The following is a 25,148-nucleotide window of genomic DNA, read 5'->3' as shown; positions in this document are numbered from 1 at the left end:
AGAACAGAAGGAGGAAGACTCTGCCTCCCTGCCCTCGAGTGTTCTGTTATTTCCTCCCAGCACCTCTCAGTCCCTCTGTCACTGAATTTGCAGTTTCCATGTTCAGAAGCCTATGTCCAGGCTTCTAAGACTGCTGATCATGTCTGTTTCCACCACCTAGGTTAAGCCCCCAGGCGTGACGACACTACAGGCATTCTCATAATTTGGCACTTGAATCAAGCCCTGTTAAGAGGGGAAGTCCTAGAACCACGTACATCATTCTTTGTCCTGACAAATCCCTTCCCCACCTATTTCCTCAATCATTGCCTATACTCCGTGCTGTCTGGCCTGTCAGTTCTAAATGATATATAGATGACACATCATTGGAGCTTCTTCAAATTAGCTTGGCCTCCCTGAAAGAACCAGGAAGATGTTTGTTCTTAGTACCTTCCTACCCCTTGTTTTCAGCATTTTCCTTGCCTCTCCAGGTGTTCAGGATAGTACTGACATTTGACAACCCCTAGACAACCCCACACCTTCAATGCACAGAATAAGTCTGTAATGTGTGATTCTGCACTGTGAGTGGTTTGTATGTAAGAAGGACAGAGAGATTGAGATCCTCCCACTGTGGGGTGGGACAGGGTAGTTGCACATCCTTCTCTATCAGTCAGGGTTCTCCAGAGAAAGAGAACCAGTAGGATAGATATAGATAGATAGACGAGAGAGAGAGAGAGAGAGAGAGAGAGAGAGAGAGAGAGAGAGAGAGATCGATCCTATTTGATATATATAAGATATACCTTACATTTATTTATTTATTTATCTGAAGAAATTGGCTCATGTGACTGTGGGGACTGGCAATTCTGAAAGCTGTAGGGCAGGCCAGCTGGCTGGACACTCAGGCAGGAGTTGATGCTCAAGTCTTGAGGCAGAATTTCTTCTTTTCCAGGAAACCTCAGTTTTTGCTCTTAAGACTTTCAACTGATTGGATGAGGCCCACCCATGTTATGGAGGGTAATGTGCTTTACTTAAAGTCAACTGATGGTGGATGTTAATCACATCTACAAAATACCTTCAGAGCCACACCTAGATTAGCATTTGATTAAATAATTGAGTACTACAGCCTAAACAAATTGACACATAAAACCATCACACCCTTTAATCTGCTCTGAGTCCTAGTTGCCATATAAAACACCTAATCTTCTTCTGGAAACATGACTGCTGCAAAGCACTTTCCCATTTCCTGTTGAGGCCATTTCCCTGCTGTGAGTGGGGGATGTAGGGAAGGAGAAATTAAAAGCTTTAAATTTTGTCTTTTGAAAAGCTCCAGTCTCCCGAGAAACATTAAGAAATGACTGACGTGGATAAGGATTTGGCATCTGGTTAAACTTCTGTCACCCACAGTATCTCTCTCTCTAAGAGCAAAAATTAATTCTACCGGTGTTTCAGCAACAGGCCCTCCAACAGGAGGGTGATTTGAGGCTTTCTCCATTTTATGTCAAAAGTGTAGCCAAGCATCAAGGCAGGCAACGTGCTCACTGTAGCCCCGCAGGTAACTTGTTATCACGCTCTGGGGACATGAATTTTCCATGCACGCCACTCAGGCCTTGGGGTCTGCCTAACCCAGCGGCCACCAAACTGAGCACTAGATGGCACAATTTAAAAATTAAAAAGTGCACATCAGGAAAAGAAGAAAGAATATTACTTTCCCTAAATTATCAATTCTCCTTCCACATTCACATACAAATAAATGAATTATTCATACTGGATCAATCAAAACTCTTGGTGCCAAAGATGTGCTGACTCAGGCCTTCTCTAGACTGATTGGTCTGCCCCCTCGGGGCTCCCTTTTCCCTCATTACCACCCCAAATCAAGGTGCATTAAATAGGCATCCAAGATAATTGGGTGATTTGAGTTCCAACTTCTAAAATTTACAAATATCCTTTTCGAAAAGTGCTATAAAAGTACTTTGGAAGAGCAATTAAAGGCTAAGAAACAAAATGCTGGAAACCAGAATTAAAAAAAATCAATGAAAGTGCTCTAATTTGAGTCCCCTATCCCTTAAAGCAGGAAGTGTTCAGCTTTTCCACAGAGTCCAGCTTTTTGACTCTCTGCTGCCTGGAAGTTCAAGTGTTGCCTCCTTGGCTGGATTAAAACTTCTTTGAGAACATAGAAAATGGCTTCAACTTCTTTACTAGCACAAGGCTGGGCATTCAGGGGACTAAAGGGGACAAGCCTGACCAAATAGAACAGCCAGAATTCATTGCTGAAACCAAGAAATAGACACAGTGAATTTTTTCCTTTAAAATACCAGGACCTAATAGAAAATTCTGAAGAGTGCTGACTTCACAGGCTGCTCTCAGACATCTGTAGACTCCATCACGTTTCCACTGCTTCAAAGGACATACTATTGTTTTATTCAGGGCATCAGTACAGGATAGCCTAGCAACAAACACGGACTTCCTTCATGTTCTTGAAAGAACCGTGTAGGAGTAACTGAGGAACCTCATGCTGTCCTAAGGTTTGGCCACCCCTGCAACAAGAATATAATGAACACTCATTACACTGAATTTGGGATGTGCCCGGCAGCCCTTTCTGAGTTCAAAGTGCTTAATCTCATTAGCTATCAGATACCATGTCTAATCCAATGTTCAGACTCATGTCTGCTGTGTAACTGGGTTCAACGCATATATTTAACAACAAAGCATGTATTGGCCCCATAGAGAAGTTAGATGTCCTTGAAGAATCCATTAACTAACTCATGGATGGAAGGAAGGGAACAAAACCGCACACATTTCTAATTATAGGCTAGAAAACAAACAAGATCTAAACCTAACCAAACTTGTGGACATAATGGTGTCACAGTCAGGCAACTGCCTGAAAGTTCTAAGGAAGTCTACACAACAAATATTAGATTCGTCTGTTCATTCATTTGATAAGCATTTATTTATTGACCACCTACTATGTACTAATTGTGTTGGGTGCTTGTTGGGACAACTGATGCCAATGATAAACGTAGTCCCTGCCCTCATGGAGCCCAGTATCCAGATGATTCTGATAAAAGGTTGTAGACCAACCTATTTCACTTGAAAATATAATTGACATAATTTTGATTTCCTGGAGTCTCAAAATATCAGCAGTATTTCTTTAATCATTCACTCCAGAAACTTAATTCTAATTCTACTTCATTCAGTCCTGTTCCTTATATTGCAGTCCTATCCCATACATTACATTACATTCAGTCCAGTCCCATCCATTATTGTGATTTTTCCAAGCCTCAATACATCAGATTGCTGAAGACTGTTGAAGATGGAGGAAAAGGGATATTTGCAATCACTGAATGCCTATGACATGCCAGCCCTTGTGCTAAGCAAAAACTGAAGCAACTCATTTAACCCTCCTAACAATCCCAGAAGTAGGCGTTATTATATTTCTTTCTCCAGGTGGGGAGACTGAGGCTCAGAAAGAAGTAAACGAGAGAGAGAATGGGTCAGTAGCAGAACTTAGCTTCAAAACTTGAACTTACTGACCCCAGAGGCCTGTGCTCATCAAGGTTCCTGATCAAGCAGCCCACATGTAAGAGGCTGTGGGCCAAATAACAGACTCCATCCTACGACATCCTACATGTTCAGACATTTACTGGCTGGGTGGTCTCAGGTATGGTACCTAATGGCTTTGAGCCTAAGCCTCAATTTCATCCCCTGTACAAAGGTGGGATAATGCCTACCTGATAGAATTGCTGTGAGGATTGTGACACACCTAGCACATGCTAGGCCCTAAAAAAAGCACTAGTGATAATGACGATGCTGATGATTGCCTCACTGAGATCAGAAGAAAGAAAACAATCATTTGGACTCACACCTAAAACTCTATCTATAGACAGCAGCAACGCCCACTAACGTCAGGAACTTTCAGACAGACAGCCCATGCCCAGGATGACTCTGGCTTGCAAAGATTCAGATTATTTTTGCTTTGCTGGTGAGAATTTTTTTTTAAGAGATGGTTCCTTTCTAAATGCATTTGGTGCTTTACAAATGCATTTGCTCAAACATGTCTTCAGAGGAAATTGTTAAAGCTTAAGTTTAAGAAACCAGGAGAGATGGGGCAGGCAGGATGATCACCACAGTATCCTACGTTTCCCATAAGCAGTTCCTGGTTTATAGGTATCCCGTGACCCTTGAGAAAAGCAGGGGTTATCCCACTGCAATTCACTGACCCAAGCATTTGGCTAATCAAGGAAGTAATTTGAGAGGAAGTAAAGGACTCAAATCCAGTTTAAAAGATATATTAGCTCCACAACATTTCAATGTAATTATTATTTATTTAGACATCCCACAGGTGCTGTGACTGTGTAATTCTATGTTCTGTTGAGGGCTCAGGAAATGACTGGGGTTTAATGCAGTTTAAATAAGCCATAACAATTTCCCGTACAGAATGCCCACCCCCAACTGTCCTTTCTCTAGTCATCTTAAACTATTTCTCAGACACAGCCACACAACACACTCCCAGGAGGAAGGCCAAGGGAGTTCTCTGTGCATCCATTACAAATGAGGCAGCTGAAGCCCACGGAGAACTGGTAACTTGTCTAAAGATCATAGAATTGTTCAGTATTGAAGGGAATGATGGCACTAGAATCTGCATCTCCCAACTTCAGGTCTGGGCTCAGCAGACTGAGCACTTGAGATGCTCAGATCACCCAAATCCACTGCACCCCAAGCACTCTAGGAACTAGCACCTGGGGCAGCCATGCTGAGAGGATGAAGCTAAACACCTGAAACTGAGGGACCATGACTGAAGGAGGTGAGGCCTTGGGCAACAGGGAGAGGTGGGCAAGACAGGAAAGGCAGGTATGAACTAACCCACATACGTGAATGTTGTTTTTAGGATTACTAAGTGTCTCCCACCTATTAACACTTTTCAGATATCCAGGACATCTCATTTGGACATTTTTAAAGGCGAGAAGATGGCTGCCATCTTCCCCTTTCCTCAAAATACATTCTGCACCTCCTATCCCCAGGTAGGATTTCTTCCCCACCCTATCTATATTTATGCCACTACTCTACATTCAGCAAGTTTCTGGTTGTTCTATCAGCAACTCTGCAATGGATCCCAAATATTGGAGTTAAAGGTAGTTACCAGTCTTGAGTTGTACACACTTGAAATCCTGTGAAACTGAGCATTAGACTTAATTGCATGAAGAACAACAGTAACGCTCCACTGAATTACCAACAGTCTCATCTATAAGTTTGAGTGTTTCTTTTAACCCAGACCTCTGATTGGCATATTCTTGTCCATTAATTTAAAACATAATTATTCCTTTGGCCTCAATAAACGATGCCTCAAGTTTACAGGTCACCTGCTAGATGCAATTTAGTAACAGGCTGCTTGCCCCCTCACTCTAATTCCTCTCTGGCACTAGCCCCTTACCACTTACTCCTAACACCTAAGACTCAGCTCAGAGCATGAGCAACAAGAGACCACACCTACCTTTGTCCAAACATCAGCGTTGACTTGGTCTCAGCTTCATTGAAGACAGAGGGAGAACAGCAAATAACGATGGTGGTTCTACAGTTCCCACCCAGAGAGTCCTGAAGAATCCGAGTCATCTTGCTGTCCCGGTACGGCACGTGTGTTTTCTATTTAGGAAAAGAAAAAGTATTGGCTCTTGGAGCCCATTCAAAGAAAAAACAGAGGGAAGGAAGTCAGTGATGGGAACACTGGGCTTAGAAACACGTGTGAAATAAGAATTTGTTGCCCAGTCTCTGCATCTTGCCAAAGTTCAGAATGCCTCTTCTGGGACCCGGGTCATAGAAGATCAGCATCACCATTCACACATTTTAACGCACTAGATCTCCCAGCAAGCAGGATGTCCACAGCCAGGATTCCCTCTGTCCCATTCCAAACAAAAACAAACGAATCTCTAGGGTGTGTGACAAAGAGAATACAGGGACCCAAAAGGCGACTTCTCATAACATCATTTAATAGACGGGAACAGGCTCACTTACTGTCCCTTCTGCCAAGGCAGAGATCACATTTCCCAGAGCAGACAAAGACTTATTGATATTTTTAGCTTCGTCAAGAACAGCTCCCTCGGCACCAGTTTTGCTGACCTACCAGAGAGAAGAGAAAGCAGTGAGCTGCACAGGATAGCAAGAGCAGGGCAGAAAATTCCAACTCACAGGAGAGCAAAGGAGGGGGCGCTGGTGATGGGAACCCGCCTGGAATGCAAGGAAACGTAAAAGTAAGTAAGAATCACATTGATAAAACCCTCCCTCGTGCCTGAGGCTGGGGATTTGTTCTCTCTCACTGTCATTTTCCCCTCAATTAGGTTTTAGGGGAATGGCTGAAACAATGCCTCAAGTACTGGAGCTGCAGATGCTTCCCCCGGGGGCATCCATCGGGAAAGCAGGTTCCAGAAGTGCTGTCACCACGGAGAGGCAGGGGCCTTGCGAGCCTGAACCACAGCCTCCATGGTGGAGGGGTTGTCCAGACTCTGTTCCTTTCCTACTTACTCCCACAGCGAGGAAAACAGGAACAATTATCCAAAAGGAAAAATACTGGGAGAGGCAGAAAAAGTCAAGAAAATGTATATTACGTTGTGAATTTGTCTTTTTCCTCTACAGCCAGAAGGACCGTGCACAGTTCTTCCTCTGCTGTGTTATTACTGGTAATTTCGTATTTACAGCTCTGGGTAGAGAGAGTTTACAGATGCTGGAAAAAATAGGAACTCAACATGATTCATAGCTCTGCTGACTAGACAAACAACGCAGGGGGAGCAGCTGCTCTCTAAAGAAAGAAAAGCGGGGAAATGATTTTAAACTGCACACAGACGGATTTCAATTATGTATAAAGGAGAGACTTCTAATGTTAGAGAAGAACGCGTGGCCAGGGGGGAGGTTTTTTTCAAATAGGATAGATTCTCATCTCGCTGGGAATCGTGTGTGTGGGTACCCCTGCTTATAGACAGAGAAATAATATAGCTGATGGGTCACAAATGATAAGTCTAGTCACATGGTGTTGTTTAAGGTGCTTTCATATTTGAGCATCTTAACTCCATGAAATATGCAAGACAGGTACAGTCACCTTCCTTTTACAGACAAGGAAAATTTGAGCTCCAGAGATGTCAAATTGCCAGCCCAAGGGAAGAACACCATTTAGGGGAGTCGGGGACTAAAGCCCAGAGTTCTCTTCTACTAGATCACACTGACACATTCATATGGACACATCTAGGGCAAAAGAAAATAGACGTGAGCAAAAGAAATGATGTGTGGGACCACAACTTTAAAATGCCTCATAAATATTAGAAGCAATAACCACCAACACTGTTCAGAGGACAGGCCTCCCCTCTGAACTGCCAGCATTAAGCATTTTTCAGCTGCATTTAGGCCCTAAATACTCTTCGCTGTGCACTAAAAGGAAAGAGGGCAGCTCGGGAAGAGCGAAGTGGCCACCAGGCTCTTTGTCTGGACCCACACAGCTGGTGTGGCCACAAAGCAGATCCCAGCTGTTAATGGTCAGCCTAGAACTAAGCGATGCTGCTCATGTTCCCATTCCAGTGGGTGTCTGTTTAATCAAAGTTACAAGCCCGTACAAGTAAAATTTTAGATTCCCAACCAGGAATATCCAGATGATTTTCCGCTCATCGCTTTACAAACGCATAGAGGAGGACAATCCAAGTAGCCGTTACTTACATGGATGTCAGTGGCCATAACTTGGCGTATGGTGGTGGGGAGTAAGTGAAGATCAATTACACAGTTCAGGAGACTGACCGAGCTTCTAGGCCTGATGGGGACAGTCAGCACGATGTCAGTGATGATGGAGGCCCCATGGTATTGTGCACGTGGACTTGCTCTGTGATGTCGCCCCAGGGGGCAGTGCCCTCAGCCAGGCTGTGGCAGCAGGAACCTGTAGTGGTGCTATGGAAGTGAGGCTGGAAGGGGGCAGGTGGGAGGTTCTGGGAAGTCTATTTGGTCTGGAGTATGATGTCAGCCGGTGCCTGGGAGGGCATGGCACAGAGTAGACATGCTAAAAGAGAGCCCTGACAAAACCAGAGACAGATCAGGGCTTGTGGCAAAAACCCTGGCTACAGTCCTCATAGCCTGAAGGACGTGAGGCCACCCATGTGAGACCCCATCAGTCCATTCCTATTGCAGAGAGAAGCAAGCAATGCAGAGAGAGCCCCAGCTTCCAGATCTTCTACCAGCAAAACAAACCTGCAAGGGCAGGACTGCCACATTCCAACGGCAAAGCCCTCTCCTGGCCTATTTGAGTCTGGTACAACATGGGTATCTTTCCCTTCCTCAGAAGTTCATGCCCTCCTGCATTTGTGCAACTGCCTTTGCCAGGCTAAGTTCACACCAACACTTGCCTAATGTCATCATCTGAGCCTATTAGGCATAAATCAGAGTTGGCATTCAAAGCACCTCCCGTGATACGAATAGGGGACTTCAGGACCAGAAAAGAAAGAGCAGGCAAGCAAAGGTTAAATTTAATAACATCTTGGCACAACATCAGAAACTTTAAAAGCTCTTTAAAACCAGGGAATAGAAAGGCATAAAAATTATACCATTGCACACTGAAGCAAATAACAGGGGGAAATTATAGATAATACAAATAAAGAACCAATTACCTTTTCGCTTCCAGCCAAATCAACTAGATAAAGCTTCCCACTGAGTTTTTTTTCGGTCTCTACATTCTCTTGTTTAATATTAATCAGAAAGATACTGTGACTTCTAGAGCTGTGTTCATTCATGTCTGAAAAGGAAAATAGTTTACTGCTCTACAAAGAACACATAAATTTAAGTAGCAAGCCTCTCATCTGAAAAGCACAACAAATCATGCCTAACTTTTTAAGCTCCATTTTTTTTTAAGTTCAGACAATTTAAAAAATTATCTGAGACCACTGTTTCTTCTTAAAAACAATGCTCATTCTAGAAATGAAAGATTTAAAATGTCTTCAAGTGGCAAAGAAATTAATCTACAAATTTTAGTCAATGATTTAAGATAGCAGATTCTTAGCTCTGCCTGAAGCCCCATCCTCCAATATCCTACTTCAGCCCAACTCTCTTCTTAAAGAGCTCACAGCTTCCTCCCCTGCCTCACTTTAAGTCCCTCAGCCTCTATTATTGTGATTAATACCTGATATATTTTATCTTCTTTATGTGGGTAAGCCTTGCCTTATCAGTAATATCATCAGCTTTCTTAAGGAAGGATTATGACTTTTTTAAGGAAGGATTAAAACACACACTTCTTCTATAACCCATTCTAGGTGCATAGAAGGTCTCAAAGATTAAACATGCTTCATTAGGACCGAGTACTGGAAATGAAATCTTTTTGGACCCTGGTCTTTGTTCCCCAGGCAGGCAGAGACCCCAGTGACTGTCTTATTCAACCCCCACTAGCAAGCATTTCTTAAAACTGTTTTACCAGATTATATGGAGCAAACTCTAAAGATTCCATTATGTTAGAACTAATAAACAAACTTAGCAAAGTTGCTGGATACAAAAGAAATACGTATATATCAGTTGCACTTCTATATAGTAACAATGAACAATCGAAAAGGAAATTAAGAAAACTATTTCATTTAGAATAGCAACAAAAAGAATAAGATACATAGGAATAAACTTAACCAAGGAAGCAAAAGACGTGTGCACTGTAAACTACAAAATGTTGCTAAAAGAAATTAAAGAAGACACATATAAATGGAAAGATATTCCTTGTTCATGGATTGGAAAACTTAATATTGTTAAAATGGAAATACTACCAATAGCAATCTACAAACTCAACGCAATCTCTATCAAAAACCTAATGATATTTTTTGCAAGAATAGAAAAGTCCATCCTAAAATTCCTGTGGAATCTCAAGTGATCCTGAATAGCCAAAACAATCTTGAACAAAAGAACAAAGTTGGAGGTCTCACACTTACTAATTTCAAAACTTACTACAAAGCTATGGTAATCAAAACAGTGTGGTATTGGCATAAAGGCAGATATACAGACCAACGGAATAGAACAGAGAGCCCAGAAATAAACCCTCACATAATGTGTTCAAATAATTTTCAACAAGAATGTCAAGACCATTCAACAGGGAAAGGACAGTCTCTTCACCAAATGGATATCCACAAGTAAAAAAAAAAAAAAAGGTGGACTCTTACCTTTAGCCATATACAAAAATTAACACAAAAAGGATCAAAGACCTAAATGTAAAAGCTAAAACTATAAAACCTTAGAAGAAAACAATGGGGAAAAGCTTCATGACACTGGATTTGGCAATGATATCTTAGATATGACACCAAAAACATAAGCAACAAAAGAAAAATAGATAAATTGGACTTCATCAAAATTAAAAACTTTTGCGCATGAAAGGACACTATCAACAGAGTGAAAAAGCAACCTATAGAACGAGAGAAAATATATGCAAAGCATATATCTGATAAGGGATTGAGATCCAGAATATATAAAGAACTCCTACAAATCAACAACAACAAAACAAACAACCCAATTAAAAAATGGGCAAAGGACTTGAAGACATTTCTCCAAAGAAGATGTACAAATGGCCAATAAGCATATGAAAAGATGCTCAACATCACTAATCATTAGGGAAGCGCAAATCAAAACCACAATGAGATACCACTTAACACCCATTATGATATCTATTAAGAAGGGGAAAAAAACAGAAAATGAGAAGTGTTGGCAGGGATGTGAGGAAATTGAAACTCTTGTGCACTGTTGTATTCAATTTGTTGGAATACAAAATGATGCAGCTGCTATGGAAATCATGGTAGTTCCTCAAAAAATTAAAAGTAGAATTACCATATGATCCAACAATTCCACTTCTGGGTATATACCCAAAAGAACTGAAAGTGGGAACTTGAACAGATATTTATACACCCACCCATGTTCATAGCAGCATTTATTCACAATAGCCAGAAGGTGGAAGCAACACAAGTACCTATGTGTCTATCCATGGATGAATGGATAAACAAAGTGTGGTATATATATATACAATGGAATTATTATTCAGCCTTAAAAAGGAAGGAAATTCTGACACATGTTACAACATGAATGAACCTTGAAGACGTTATGCTAAGTGACATAAGCAAGTCACAAAAGTACTTATATGATTCCACTTATATGAGATACCCAGAGTTGTCAAATTCATTGAGACAGAAAGTAGGATGGTAGTTGTCAGGGGCTGGGAGGAGGGAGTATGGGGAGTTATTATTCAATGGGCATGGAGTTTCACTTTGGGATGATTCAAAAATTCTGGAAACAGATAGTGGTGATGGTTGCACAACATCATGAATGAACTTAATGACACTGAATTGTACACTTAAAAATGGTTTAAATTGTAAATTTTAGGTTATGCATATTTTACCACAATAATTTTAAAAACCACCTTACCAGAATGATAAGAAAAATACTAATGTTCTGAACCAACCGTTCTGAACCAAGAGGGCAAGATGGATGATCAGATATGGTATGAATAATTCATGACCAACCCAAGAAAGTGAGTAACGAATTGCTTTATAAACGAGAGATGCTACTACTCTAAGAATTTCAGTCTTAGATTCTTTCAAGAAATGTGTAAGCAGAAAAGAAAGAAGTGAAGTTGAACCTACACTATATACAAGTCTAGGCTCACCTATGAAATTTGCCACATATATGAATATCATCCGATACATTTGTGGCGGTAAAGAAAGGGTTGAGAATTACAGTTCTGGATCACAGAATCATAGAACCTTGGGTGGAAGAGACTTAAAGAGGCTAGACTAGTCAACTCACCAAGGCTTGACTCTTCTACACCATACAGGGAACTCACTACCTCTCCAGGTAGCAGGCTTCACCTGGGGCAGCTATCAGTATTACAGAGTTCTTGTATGAGGTCAAATCTGCCTCCCTGAGGCATCAACAATCCTGGGTGGTCTACCCATTCAGATCAAACAAAGCAAGCTGACTTTCTTTCTTAATGTCAGCACCTTGAACATGTTGAGAAAAATTGCATTGTCCACATGTCCTCCCCAGATTTTCTTCTCTCTTCCAAGCTAGAAATCCCTAGTTCTTTCAGCTGCTTTTCATATGAACTCACTCTCATTTGTCCATATCCGTCTGAATAAGACAGCAGCCCCCATCGTTTCACAGAACCTCCGCTGCTCTAATACCATATGACCTGCTTCCCTGAGATGGGTGCACATGCTGAGGAAGGAAATGCAAGAGAAACAAGCTGACCTGAAGATGTTTGTTATTAACACAGCATCGGAAAGTTTTCCATAACTCTCCCAGCTCTACTTGCTGAGTTCCTCCTTGCTTTTCTTTTCTTTTTTTACAGAGGGCAGAAATCTAACATGGATTCTTTCCATGTGTACGACTGGCATATAGAATTTGTTGGTTTGGATCTTTTTTTTTAAACATGAACAATAACATGGTTAAAATAAATAAACTTAGAAGCTTACTTTTTCCCCTTTAGTTGGTTGGTTGGTTGTATTCCTGGTGTTCAGGCTTAGGCTGTTACCAGGGTCCAGTGAGTCTCACCCAATACTTCCAAGAGTTCCCTGGAGAGCAGTAGGCTGTTTCCTACGACCTGCCTAGGCACACTCATACTGCACACACTCTTGTCTGTGTCCAAACCACTGCTTTCCAATCACCTTCCCACGCATTATTTCATTTGGAGCTCATTACCCACCCCTCCTGGCGGGCAGGCAGACATTTGCATCCTAAGTTAGAGGGGAGGAAACACCACACCACGCTTACTTGTTACAGCCACGTGTCGGTTTGCTTTGCCTTCATCTATCACATCCATGACTTCCTCGGGGCTTGACACAAACCGCTCGGTGCACCCCTGGAACAGAGTCAGTTCAGGTTGGGCTTTAAAAAATTGAAAAGCAACAATATTTCGAAACAGCTAAACATTTTCTCATTTCTCTTCTACAGGTGCCAATCAAAAGAAAGGCTGCAATGTTGATCCAACAACTTTTCCTCCTTGCCTATGGCTTGAATTCTACACTGAAAAGAAGTCTGAGCAAACCCTCGGAAACCCAGAAGTAAACCAGAAAAGAAATGCTGGATTTTCCTAGATTTTTAAGTACATATTCACGATCAACAGCAGTGGAGACAGAAAATAAGGAAGAAAACCAATGACAGAAAAATGGATGAAATTTTGCTTTGCCTTCCATTCTAGCCACCAACTTAAATCAGACACTTTGAGTTTCTAGACATAATGCCATGTCTAGAATATACTTCCCCTAAATGCAAAGTATAAACAATTGTAATCAATAACAAAGCTTCTTTAAATGTGGATAATAAATATTTGTTCATTTCTCCAATTCTTACCTCATGTGATTAGACATCTGTGATACATTTACACAGAGAGATACGATTGAAGAAATTAAACGTCTATTTTTTAACCAGCTAAATATTGAATATAAGGAACATGATTAAATATCTACATGTACTTTATAGGTAATATTCTGGGCATCTTATGTAATACTTATGATGACAGTGACTGGAGAGAAATCAGTTGCATCATTGGTCATGTTTTCCTCATACCTTTACGTATGGGACTCTGTTTTTATCTTCATGAACAGCCAAGTTTGTCTTGGATACTAAAGAGATAATAATGACAACATGCAAAGAAGAAAAGAAAAGTTAAAGACCCTGTATTGGAGGAAAAATAGAAATTGTTACAGAAAACAGGCAAAACTAATTTCCCTGCAACATGCAAGTTTAAGCCTTGGCTGAGAATAAACAGATACCAGGAAGACAAAAGAACATCTCTATAAATTTTCATTAATTCCTTAAGCAGAAGTGCTGTAAATCATTTCAACCTCCCTGGACATTAGTACAGAACAAATAAAGGCATTCAGGTTACTTACCATCGAGTAAGTCCCTGATTTTGTCCAAGTAGATCTCAAAATAGGAAACCTGGTTAGAAACAAATTGAGTTTGAAATAGAAATGCCACACTGTATTTCAAAAATGTCATTATTAGAACTTATAAAAGCTTTTGTCATGTATGGCTAAGAGGAGGAAGAAGACGGGGTACAAAGTGAAGATTCAGAGACAGAAAGTGCAGAGCTCCAGGCAACTCCCCAGTATTTTCCTGCTTCATCAGCTTGCTCTAGAGTCCCTGCTCAGTGTGGGCCCCTCTCCATCCCCACACGTCACAGCTCCCCATGGTCTCGATTCAGGTGTTATTTACATCCTGTGCTAGACCGCCACTTATAGGAGGACTCTAGCATCTACCTTAGATGAGCACCAACAAACTTCTAGGTATGACAACAGCTGGAATAGAAAATGTCCTTTGCAAGTAATTGTCAAAAATCAGTAGGCCTCACTTTCTGCCTGATATTGACAGCCTCATAGGACCAGGTCCAAACATTCACATGAAGGAAGTGGGGAGGGGGATAAGAGCTCAAGGGTAACAGGGAGAGAGCTGCTGGTGGTAGACAGCTTTGGGGAGCCCAAGAAGGATTTGAACAAAATGTGATTTAATAAAAGACAGATTAGACTGAGAAGAAAGGAAGCCTTCCAATTAGTTATTCTCAAACCTTAGCCGCAGCACCACCTGCAGCAGCAGCATCCACAGTGTTTGTTCAAATTGCAGAGCCATGAACCCTACTGTGGTCCTCCTGAATCAGAATGTCCAAGAACGGGACCTAGGAACCTGCTTCTAAACTCCTTACACAATTCTTATGCCAGCTGACCTCTGAGAACAACCTTAACTAGATATGTGATCTTGGGGACTTAATTCACATGTAACCAAGACCCTAGGCCTCCATTTTCCCACCTGTCAAATGAAGCCACTGGACTTCACGATGTCAAAAGTTCCCTCCAGGATTTTGTACTCTGTCTACACTTGCCTTCTGCCTCCCATCAATTTTTCTCTCTCTCATGTTCATGGGTTTTTCTGAAATCTAAACAAAAGAATGGACAAAAAAGTTGAAAAAATAGTTGTAAAGCTGGGATGTGACTCCACACGTAAAGCCTCGCCCTGACATCCCAGCTCTGGACCAGTCCTGCCTCCAGTCGGCGGAAGTGAAGACTCCCTAACCTGGCACTAGTCCTAACCCAACTCAGCCCTGACGCATTATCTTTTGTCTATGTCTCAGCCTGGAACCTCCTGACTTCCTAGTTTCTCTGAGATCTGGGATCCTGGCTTCGAACCCTGGAATCTATAGATGGGCATCCTCTCCAGGTTGCCTACTAACCTGGGCCTACTTGAATGTCTGTCAAACTCCCCTGTCACTGCACCTTGTCTGTTGTAGACACATCTAACTGACCTTCGAAAGACTCACTGCTCCTGAAACCTCTCCCTGTGGCTGGAATCCTAGACATCTCTCATCCTAGACATCTCTAACCCAGCCCTCCCTGCAGCCAACTCAACCCTGGTTCCAACCCATTCTATGTATTTCAAAATTGTCTGATATTCATTAAGACTTTTCGGTTATCTTTGACATCGTAAATATGTGTCCTTATTTCCACAGATTACAAAGAAAATTAATTACATCTAAAAAGCAGTCATGAATTACATATTAGCAAATATGGCATTAAAATCCTGTTCATATTTAAGATAAGTAGAAAGAGAATTCTGATTTATTAATTTCTTTTTACCACAGCAGATACTGGCTCCTTTTTCACTGGGTTTGATTTTGTTATTTTTGTCACTTCAAATACTTTGTGAGACCAGGTGAAAGAAAAATAAATAGGCATCGCTTGGCATTAAGAAATAGTATGTTCAGAAATAATGTTTAAAAACTCTGTGGGACTCACTTTAAGGAACTGATTTTTCAATACTGCCTTAATCAGGCCTCTTTTTCTTGTTTAAGCCTGTCACTACTCAGTTCAAAATATGGAGTGTAGTCAATAGCTAACTTGCCCACTTAACGATTATTATTCATGAAATAAGTGAGCCTAACTACAAATGCAGAACAGGAAACTGGACTGTAAAATTCAGCCCTAGAGACTTGAGTGTTGTTTCTCTTCTTCTCCCTTGCCATGCTGGGGCTGCTTTTATTTTAATAAGATTCTAATTCGAGACCCTATTTTGAGGGCAGTAATTGGTTTAACACTTTACTCTAGGATTATCCCATAAGAACCCTACAGTAGTTTAAGGTATTTAAATGCAAACAGCCTTAAAGTTGCACTAAGCTCCTAAATCTTGATCCCATCAAAGCAACAAGCTTCTTTATCCCTAGACATAAAGGACCCTGGCAAGGTAGAGGAGCTGGCTTTAGCCAACAAAGGGAGCTAGCTGTAAGGGAAAAGATTTGCCAGATGTAATTTATAATTGGGCAAACAGTTGTTGCCTTGTTTTTATATAATTTAGGAAAGGTACAGAGCAGAAATAAGTAAGAGTGGAAGTTTAATGTAATGGAAATGGTACTGCATGTGGGGTTGGTCAGATCAAGAGTCTAATCTCAACTCTGCCAATAACTTGAGATGTAACTTCGACATCTAGCTCTACATCTTTGAACTTCAGCATCTCCATCTCTAAAATGATGGGCCTAGTGCACTAACGTCCCAGCCTTCAAGGATAATCGGCCTCTTGGCTGATCTGCTCAGCTGCAAGTCTTCTTAGAACTGCCCCTTTCTCCTCTCCACCCCACCAACCCCAACCCCAGTCACCGTGATGGGGACCCAGCGAGCCATGTGCATCCTGGACACAGCTACTCAGAGCTGGGAGATCACCTACTGAAGGTCGGGCCAATGAGCCCCTTCCCTCGGGAATTAGGAATTGAGAACAAGGGAATGTGGAGCAGAAGCTGCCATGTTGCCCTCTCCCTCATAAAAAAAGAGAAAGATGGTCTGGAACAAGAGAAAGAAATAAAGCAAGAAAGCAGAAATGCAGGGACTGTGATGGGGATAGAGTTTCTTTTGGGAGTAATGAAAATGCTCTGGAATTAGATAGTGATCATGGTTGTACAATTTTGGAAATATACTAAAAACTATCAAACTGTATATTTTAAAACAGTGAATTTTACGGTATGTGAATTATATCTCAATTTTTTTTTAAGTTAAAAAGAAAAGGGCTGGCCCCGTGGCTTAGCGGTTAAGTGCGCGCGCTCCGCTGCTGGCTGCCCGGGTTCGGATCCCGGGCGCGCACCGACGCACCACTTGTCTGGCCATGCTGAGGCCGCGTCCCACATACAGCAACTAGAAGGATGTACAACTATGACATACAACTATCTACTGGGGCTTTGGGGGAAAAATAAATAAATAAAATTATAAAAAAAAAAAAGAAAAAAAAGGAAAAGCAGGGCCTGGATTTCTTGCTTGTCCACAACACCCCCCCTCCCATGCCTGCTATCAGATTCTGTATCTGAAAACAACTTCCTCTATCGTTTAAACAAATGGCTTTCAGACACTTGCAAACAAAGGAGTTGCAATGGATATACTCCTAATACCGAAAGTTACGAATTAACAGCTATAGTTAAGAGAGCAGAATTCTCTCTTTCAATTCAAATTTAAGCCAGAACATAGGTTCTGGTTTAAAAAAAAAAACAAGAAGAATTTCCTTCTCCAACATTTCTCAGGCTGTGTGCCTCAAAACACTAGTCTGTCATACTCCAAGGGGGAAAAACATGTCCACAGTCAAATAAGCTGGAAAATCTAATATACTACATGCCCCCTTTGTAGAACTGCATTACACAATAGCATATTTAAGCCTGTGATAAATTTAACATTGTTCAACAAAACATTTTCCCAGCTTATTGGCCATATAAGCCGTTTCCCTGGTAGCCCACCTATTAATAATATGAGGGACTGTGTTCCATGGAACACACTTTGGGAAATGCTGTCCTAACCCAATCATGGACACAATCCACTCATATCCACAGAAATCCACAGGGTAAAGGGTAGAATTCAGGCAACTATCAAGATGATTCCATCCCAAAGAGGGCTTTTACTTTATCTCAATATTTCAAGCAAACCATCCAGATAGCTAAGTATTGGCCTGAGTCATTAAATAATAAATACAGCTCTGCTTACCACAAGAACGTCACTGAAAAAAGACAAAATCAACTTTTACGTGTACGTAAAAAGAAGAAAGCTAAGAAACATGTTTTTCGGCCCTTTCTCTTGGGACTCAATCAATAGCACTTACCTTGATGTGAAACTCCAGGTTTTCATCCATGGAATAAATATGGTCAAAGATGTCATGTGCGATCCTCGGGATGATCCCCATGAGTTGAGGGTCATGTAGCTTCCCCTAGTGAGTGAAACAACAAACGCAGGTGATTAAAGTGTGCTGGAAACATGTGAGAGAGAGAAGGGACCATACCTGGGTTTCTTAAACAGAACTCTGTGGAACAGGGAGCACCCACGCATGCACTGTCTGCTCCCTTGGAGATCCACCTGACATGTCAACAGACCAAATATTGGCAAAATAATCAATGTATTGGTCTGTTTACCCAGCAGGGGAGAGCTTGTTCTGTCAGGTTCTGAAGCCCCACAACATTCTCTCTTCCTGCCACTGAGGGCAGCAAATCAGTGTGTATATGGGTGAGTGTGTGCGTAGGAAGGAGGGAGGGAAGGAGAGCAGAAGACTCATATGTTCATCTGAGAACATATGAGTGACTATGACAGTAAATGTGGGTTTTGTTTTTGAATCTTTACAAACTGATCAGAACCTACAAGCCCAAGTTAATCTGCTTTAACAAAATCACCTTGAGAGCTGATAGATATAGTTGCATTAATGTCATTATCGCTCAGAAATTTCTAAAAGCCTTATTCTGGAAATACTTTCAGTATCACTTTATAAACCAATCAAGAAAATTCGTTTCATCAATTTCTTTTTAAAATCTGTAATTCTCAGCCTGAATTGTTCCAAATAATTTTTGGCTGTTTCTAATATTTAAATTCACTTGTAAGATATTCTCTTATTCCTTTTTTCTCCTTTTTTCACTTCTTTTCACTTTATCTAAGGGGTGGAGGGATAGATGAATTCATCTGTTATTTGGACTATTACTAAATCCATTTTTAAGATCCAGCATTGGCCATCTCTGAACACTTTCAAAAAGGTATGCCATAGTATCTGAAACCAATTCCTAAAGAAGAGTTCTAGGACTATTTAAGGCAACAGCCTTAGCATGGACCTAGGTGCACAACCTCGAGACAGCCTTCTTTACACCCACTCTCAAACGAACACTTAAATGCTGTTATATGTTAAACAACCCACCAGTGCACAAGCAGAGGCTACAGGTCTAAAGCGATCATGGGTAACTGTTTTCCCAGAGAATTTTTCAGACCTTTACAAAGTTATAAAACTCCAGGAACAAACGGACCTGGAAGAAAAGCACAAAAGCCAGTTTGCTCCTTAATCTCCCAGGATGTGCAACAACCTTTAGTTTTGACCTCATATTATTGTTCTAAATCTGCCCAATACCTGGAAGATCTGATTGGTTTTCCTCAATCAAATCCCCTTTTTCCTTCACGGGTTCACCACATTGTGCCTCTCTGAAGGTTGACCTTCAAGCCAGCTTTTGAGTTACCAAGAGCAAGAAGTCACGTGAACCCCGGCACTCACTACAGGCCACAAAGCACGTTACGTTACGCATCCTCCTTCACACACCTGCTTCCTGACCTTCCACTCTAGTAAAAGCAAGAGAAAAGCCAAGTTCAGATGCATCTGGCCTCTGGCAAAGCTCTCGTACCCGGGAAATTCAGTACCCCCCTGGAATGCCCTTGTCTGCTAAGAATCCTAAATCATTTGATGGGTTTATATTGCTTTTTAGTTTGACTGTACCCTCCCTAAAGGCAGGGACGGCCACTGCAGATATATTTCCCCCCACTGCTTATAATACTTGGTACAGTATCTGCTGCAAAGAATTATTGCAGAATTTAAACGAAACAGTATACACAATGTGCTTAGTGACAATACACGTTAGCCTTATCTCATTCAGTTCATAGCAGGTTCTCCTTAAGCAGTTGTTGCAGTTTATTTGACCTGAAGATTCTGAAAACACATTTCCATCCCAGACCATTAATATATATATCTTATGAAACTGCAAATGACTGAGACCGAGAGTCTCAAATGTTGGTAACTTTACTTCTCATAGGCCATCATTAACATGCAACAAATCAAATATTGGACTCCACGTGCTCTGGACTGTGGAAATCGCTGGTAGAAATGACACCTACAGTGAAAACACAGATCTCTGTCTGGTCAAATGACATGACACCACTGGGCCAATCTGACTCACAGTCCAACCAAAGAGTGTCCCCCACCCCCTCCTTCCAGAGCTCTTTAATAATTCATCATAATCTTTTAGCTTCTCCTCAGTAGTCCACAGCCAAAGAAGAATGATTGGTCCAAAATCCAAAAATCCAAAAATCATTTATAATTGATTCAAATCTGTTTCCCTAGATGGTTTCCCTTTCAACAGATTTATCTTCCAATTGATTCCTGGCTTATACAAGTATTGACATCCTTTGTTTGCCTTCGTCAGAGTAAGAACTAAGGCAGAACCAGAGACAAGTCTGGGACATTCTCTATTTTGTTTCCCTGAAGCCCCCACCCCAAAATCACAAGAAAAGGAAACACATATTCATTTGGAGAAAGCGTAATAATACCCTTCACCTGACAGTGACAGAAGTGACACCCAAATCTACCACAGGTTCAGAGGCTGGGCTGCTTGATCTAGCTCACAAGCCCAAGAGTGGTGAGGGCCTTTATGCTCAGTAAACTGAGCACACAATCTACCTGCGTGTGTGTGTGTGTGTCTGTGTATTGACTTATGTGGTGTTCATGTATGTGGTGTGCGTGGTAGGGATGAGTGGTGTGTGTATGTGTAGGTATGTGTGTATAGCGTATACGTGTGGTACATGCATGTGTGTGGGTGTGAGTGGTGCGTATATGTGTGGGGGGGTGTTGATGGGTGTGGTGTAGGGGTATGACGTGGGTGTATGTGGTGTGTGTATATGAGACAGAGAGGTGTTCCATAAAGGTCTTCATTGTTTCTATGTTGATTGGCTTGCAAATGAAATACACACATACACACACACACAATATATAGTCGCCTCAGGCAATAAAAGGTAACAAAGAAGCTGAGAGCTATAGAAATTCAGACAACAGAGAACCCCACTTCCACCTGGGGTGATATGGGATGGCTTCCTTGAGAGACACCAAATCTTGAGAGATGAGTGAGATTAAGGATGGGCAAAGAGGATGTAGGCAGAGATGAGATGGGAGTAACATCACAAAGACACAGGAACTGAGGAAGAATAATGCCCATATAGGGCACAGTGACAAGTTTCGTTGGCTGGAGGATCGGGAATGGACTTCAGTAGCAAAGGAATTTACCACTTCATCATCTTGTTTCTCCCAGAAAGCAAAAAGAAGAAACATTTTTATACTTCCGTCCTGTAAAATCCTCTTCAAAAATTTTCCCACTCTGAATGTGGTCCTCTCAGCATGTATGAGAGAAGAAACCAGACCCAGGCCACTGGCCATGGAACAAGACTCTCTTTGTTCCAGCCCCAGTGGCCTCCCCAACCTCCCAAGCAGGACAGTTTCCTGAAACACTTAAGATGGGAAAGCAGGCAGCCCATCAGCTCACACGAGCCCCACTGCATTCAGACAGGCTTATTAAAAATCTCTTGGCAGACTCAGCTGGGCAGTGGGCAGCCTGCAACATTTGATGGCCTCCAGGTGTCTCTTTGGGCACAGGGGAAAACACAGGGTGTCTCCATCCATCTAAATCAGTGGGCTGAGGAGGGCCACGAAGCCAGGCACGGGGCCGAGAGAAACCCTTCCCTACATCACACGCTGAGCAAAGGGCCAGCCTTCTCCTCCCTACACAGCCAGCACTCCCAGCAGCCGGCCTCCAACCCGGCCCTGTGATCTCTGGCCACACGACCCTGGGGCCCAGTGCACGACAGTGTCCTACAGGCTTAGCACTCACACTGTCCAAGTGTTTCATATTTTTATTGAAAATCTGCCTTAAATGCTCCATCTTCAGAAACTAATCTTTCCAATTTTATGTAGGCTTATCTGTTTGTTCCCCTCAGTAGAAGGTAATGGAATCACCACTGGATGTCAGACCAAAAATGGGGGCATTAAAATGAAAAACAGCTTTAAAATGTGACAGCTCTGTCCATTCAGGGAGTTAACATCCCCTTCCAAAATGAAAGATCACAATGTATAATTCTGAATATATAAGATCCGCCTTTCAGATGTGCAGGCCCTGCAGGGTTTTCTAATTTAATTGCCTTCCAGGGTCCTGGATTTCTGGGTCTCTTATAGTCACTCTGACTTTAGCCTGGGGATCCTCTTTTCCTCTAAAATATCCCCTACCTTTTCTCCAATCTATAAATGCCCTGCAGAAAGAACCAGATTAAGGGGGAGGGCACTAGGAAGGGACTCATATCCACCCTAACTCCTTCCTCCTGCCGGTGTGAGTATGTGATCTTCGAAACACAATAAAGAAAAGCAACTCATTGCAAAAAACCCCTTAAAACTGACAAGGATGAAGAGGCAACAGAATTTAGGCAACTGTGGGAGTGACCTGCACAGAATCCAGTTCCCTTTAGGTCCCCACGAGTCCCCTCTGGGCCCGCAACACGGCAATGGGCATTGTGGGCTTCACCCGTGAGAACCAGAGAGGGCTGCAGATGCTCTCATTTAATGAAATGTCTCCAATTTTGGTTTTAAAGAGCTGGCGTACCTCTTTGCATCATCTTACACCCACCTATTCCCACGTCCCCCCGGCCACCCGACACAAACACCAACAAAGATTGTACTCTGGGAACAGGTCTCTTCTTAATGATTTATAATTTAAATTTCTGACATTTAGCAAATACCTTATAATTCCCAAAGATGAATTAATCCCAAAACTAAAAAGGTCACTCTTGGAAGCATTTCCTAAGATTTTACAGCATTTTAAATACTGCATTTTTTTTTTTTTTGGTATTGTACATTGTTTGGTAATTTTCCAAAAAACTAGAAAACAATTCCCTCATGAGAAGCCATTTTTCTCTCTGTCTCTCTCCTATGCCTTATGGCCTATGAAGGAGTTTTTGTCCACGGCTACTGGAGTGGGGTGGGGGGGTGCTTAGGAAATGTATAACCGTAATTTTTCTAGCGCCTAGAAGGTTAAGGGTCTAGGGCCCAGTAAGAGAGGCAGGCGAGGGGCTGGAACAGGAGCGTGGGGACACCCATGCCTGCATTTCCAAGGTGTTGTGCTGTAGGATGTGAGATGGAGAGAAGAGGGTCAGACGAGGCTCCAGCGTCAGGGAGCAGTCCTGTTCAGTCTAGAAGAGGTGGCAAATAACCCTCGTTCTTTCTTTAATCTGTGCAGTCTCTGAACTGCTTTGTCTCCAGCAAACTGGGTGAAAGTGAGTCAAGACAACAGAAATGAGACCCCCCGCAACCTGAGTCATACTCCACACCTGAAATCGGTGTGAGCAGAACATCAGAGGCTGAGCATTTTAGCCTTGTGCCTTTGAAATCTCCTGCTCAATAGGAATGATTCATAAACTAAACCGATTCTGCGGCAGCCGTCTCAGTGACAGTCCCAGGAGGACACCGTAAATGAAAAACCTAAGCTTGAAGGATTAAGGATTCATCTTACCCTGCTGCTTGTAAGCTGAATTCCCCAAACATCCTCTGTGCAGTTTCTTGTAATAACCACTCTTCCACCTCTCCTCACCTGTCAGGCAGCCCCAGCCTTTAGAAGAATTATCTGGCCCCAAAGGCCTTATAGGAGTCTACGGTAAAAAGCAGGAAAAGAAGAGGTAAAAGGGCCAATTTCGTCTGCAGACGTGCCTTGTCTGGAAGACAGCCTGGAGCCACAGAGCTCCAGGGCCAACAATTTGAGCTGCGGTCACACCCTCAAGTGCCTGCAGGGGCCAGATGTGTAAGTTAACACAGAAGGATGTGGAATGCAAATTCATTTTCTCTCACGGTGTTCGTGGAGTGGACTGGAGTGGACTGGGATAGACGGGAGAGCCCAGCCCCCTACACATGGGGCAACCAGGGCCACCACACCAGTATTATTTTAACAAATATTTTATCGAGCCCCTCCTAGATGACAGCTGCTGTTCTACACACTAGAAATGTGAACAGGACAATGAAGACCCCTGCTCTAGTGAAGCCTGCCCTTTGTATCATGGTGAAATTTCACCCAGTGTTGCTAGATCTTCAGAATTTTCAACCAAAGTTGGAAACTTAGAATTGTGTGAAATCATTCCCATTTTAAACACTGCCTGCAGTTTATTACAAAACCACTGTACAGGCCAAACAAAAATATGTCTATGGGCTGAATTTGATCCACAAGCCAACTTCTTTCAATCTCTGACCTAGAGTTTTTTATTTATTCTGAAGAGACTCGCCTCCCCTGAGGTCCACCTTAGGGTAAATGATTTTCACAACAGACTTTCTCAGACTGGGGCTGCAGTCCGTAAGGACACTCACACCTGTGTTTAGCTTGTTAATGATTATTTTTTAATAGAATTTATTATTACTATTTTGACTGAGCCATCAACAAAGGATTTTTTTAAATACTGAACTCCTGAGTTGTTTTTACTCATCACTATTTTAAAACTCCTCAGGGGCCGGCCCCGTGGCTTAGCGGTTCGGTGTGCGCGCTCCGCTACTGGTGGCCCAGGTTCGGGTCCCAGGTGCGCACCGACGCACCGCTTCTCCGGCCATGCTGAGGCCGCGTCCCACATACAGCAACTAGAAGGATGTGCAGCTGTGACATGCAACTGTCTACTGGGGCTTTGGGGGGAAAAAAAAAAAGGAGGATTGGCAATGAATGTTAGCTCAGAGCCGGTCTTCCTCAGCAAAAAGAGGAGGATTAGCACAGATATTAGCTCAGGGCTGATCTTCCTCACACACACAAAAATAATAATAAATAAATAAAACTCCTCAAAGACACAACAAGTTGGCCAAACATAACTATCCTCTTAACCATCTCTATTGCCCCGGATGAAAGCCACGTGTCCCTCAAGTTTCGCTGGAAGCACCAGTTCTGTTCAGTCCTTTCAGAGCCTGACACCATATAGCACGCCGCAATCTTACCTCCATGGTATGCGTTTTTCCTGATGAAGTCTGTCCATAAGCAAAAATCGTCCCATTATAACCTTCAAGGACATCTGCAAGTCAGAAAAATAAAATTAAATTAAGTCATTACTTTGATCATATGCTGCTGTTGGTTGTATATTTTAAAATTGCAT

General features: G+C 42.2%; 1 protein-coding gene across 2 annotated transcripts in view; it reads right to left on the bottom strand.

Annotated features, from left to right (window-relative positions):
* The window catches only part of KIF5C (kinesin family member 5C), a 151,647-nt gene that overhangs the window by 69,428 nt on the left and 57,071 nt on the right, over positions 1 to 25,148 (bottom strand). Inside the window, exons 3-10 of one of the 2 annotated variants that reach the window (XM_058548928.1) lie at positions 24,994 to 25,067; positions 18,076 to 18,180; positions 13,848 to 13,896; positions 13,522 to 13,577; positions 12,727 to 12,814; positions 8,607 to 8,731; positions 5,983 to 6,087; positions 5,465 to 5,613 (exon numbers count right to left, since the gene is read on the bottom strand). In XM_058548928.1, coding sequence (XP_058404911.1) covers positions 5,465 to 5,613; positions 5,983 to 6,087; positions 8,607 to 8,731; positions 12,727 to 12,814; positions 13,522 to 13,577; positions 13,848 to 13,896; positions 18,076 to 18,180; positions 24,994 to 25,067 — 751 coding nt within the window. Of the gene's footprint in view, positions 1 to 5,464; positions 5,614 to 5,982; positions 6,088 to 8,606; positions 8,732 to 12,726; positions 12,815 to 13,521; positions 13,578 to 13,847; positions 13,897 to 18,075; positions 18,181 to 24,993; positions 25,068 to 25,148 lie in introns of those variants that run through there. The other variant, XM_058548929.1, reaches the window with a different exon arrangement.

This window comes from Diceros bicornis, chromosome 10, assembly GCF_020826845.1.
Source record: "Diceros bicornis minor isolate mBicDic1 chromosome 10, mDicBic1.mat.cur, whole genome shotgun sequence".
In the NCBI taxonomy this organism is placed as follows: Eukaryota; Metazoa; Chordata; class Mammalia; order Perissodactyla; family Rhinocerotidae; genus Diceros; species Diceros bicornis.
Note: the sequence above shows the minus strand (reverse complement) of the source record. Positions and strands in the feature narration are given on the sequence as shown.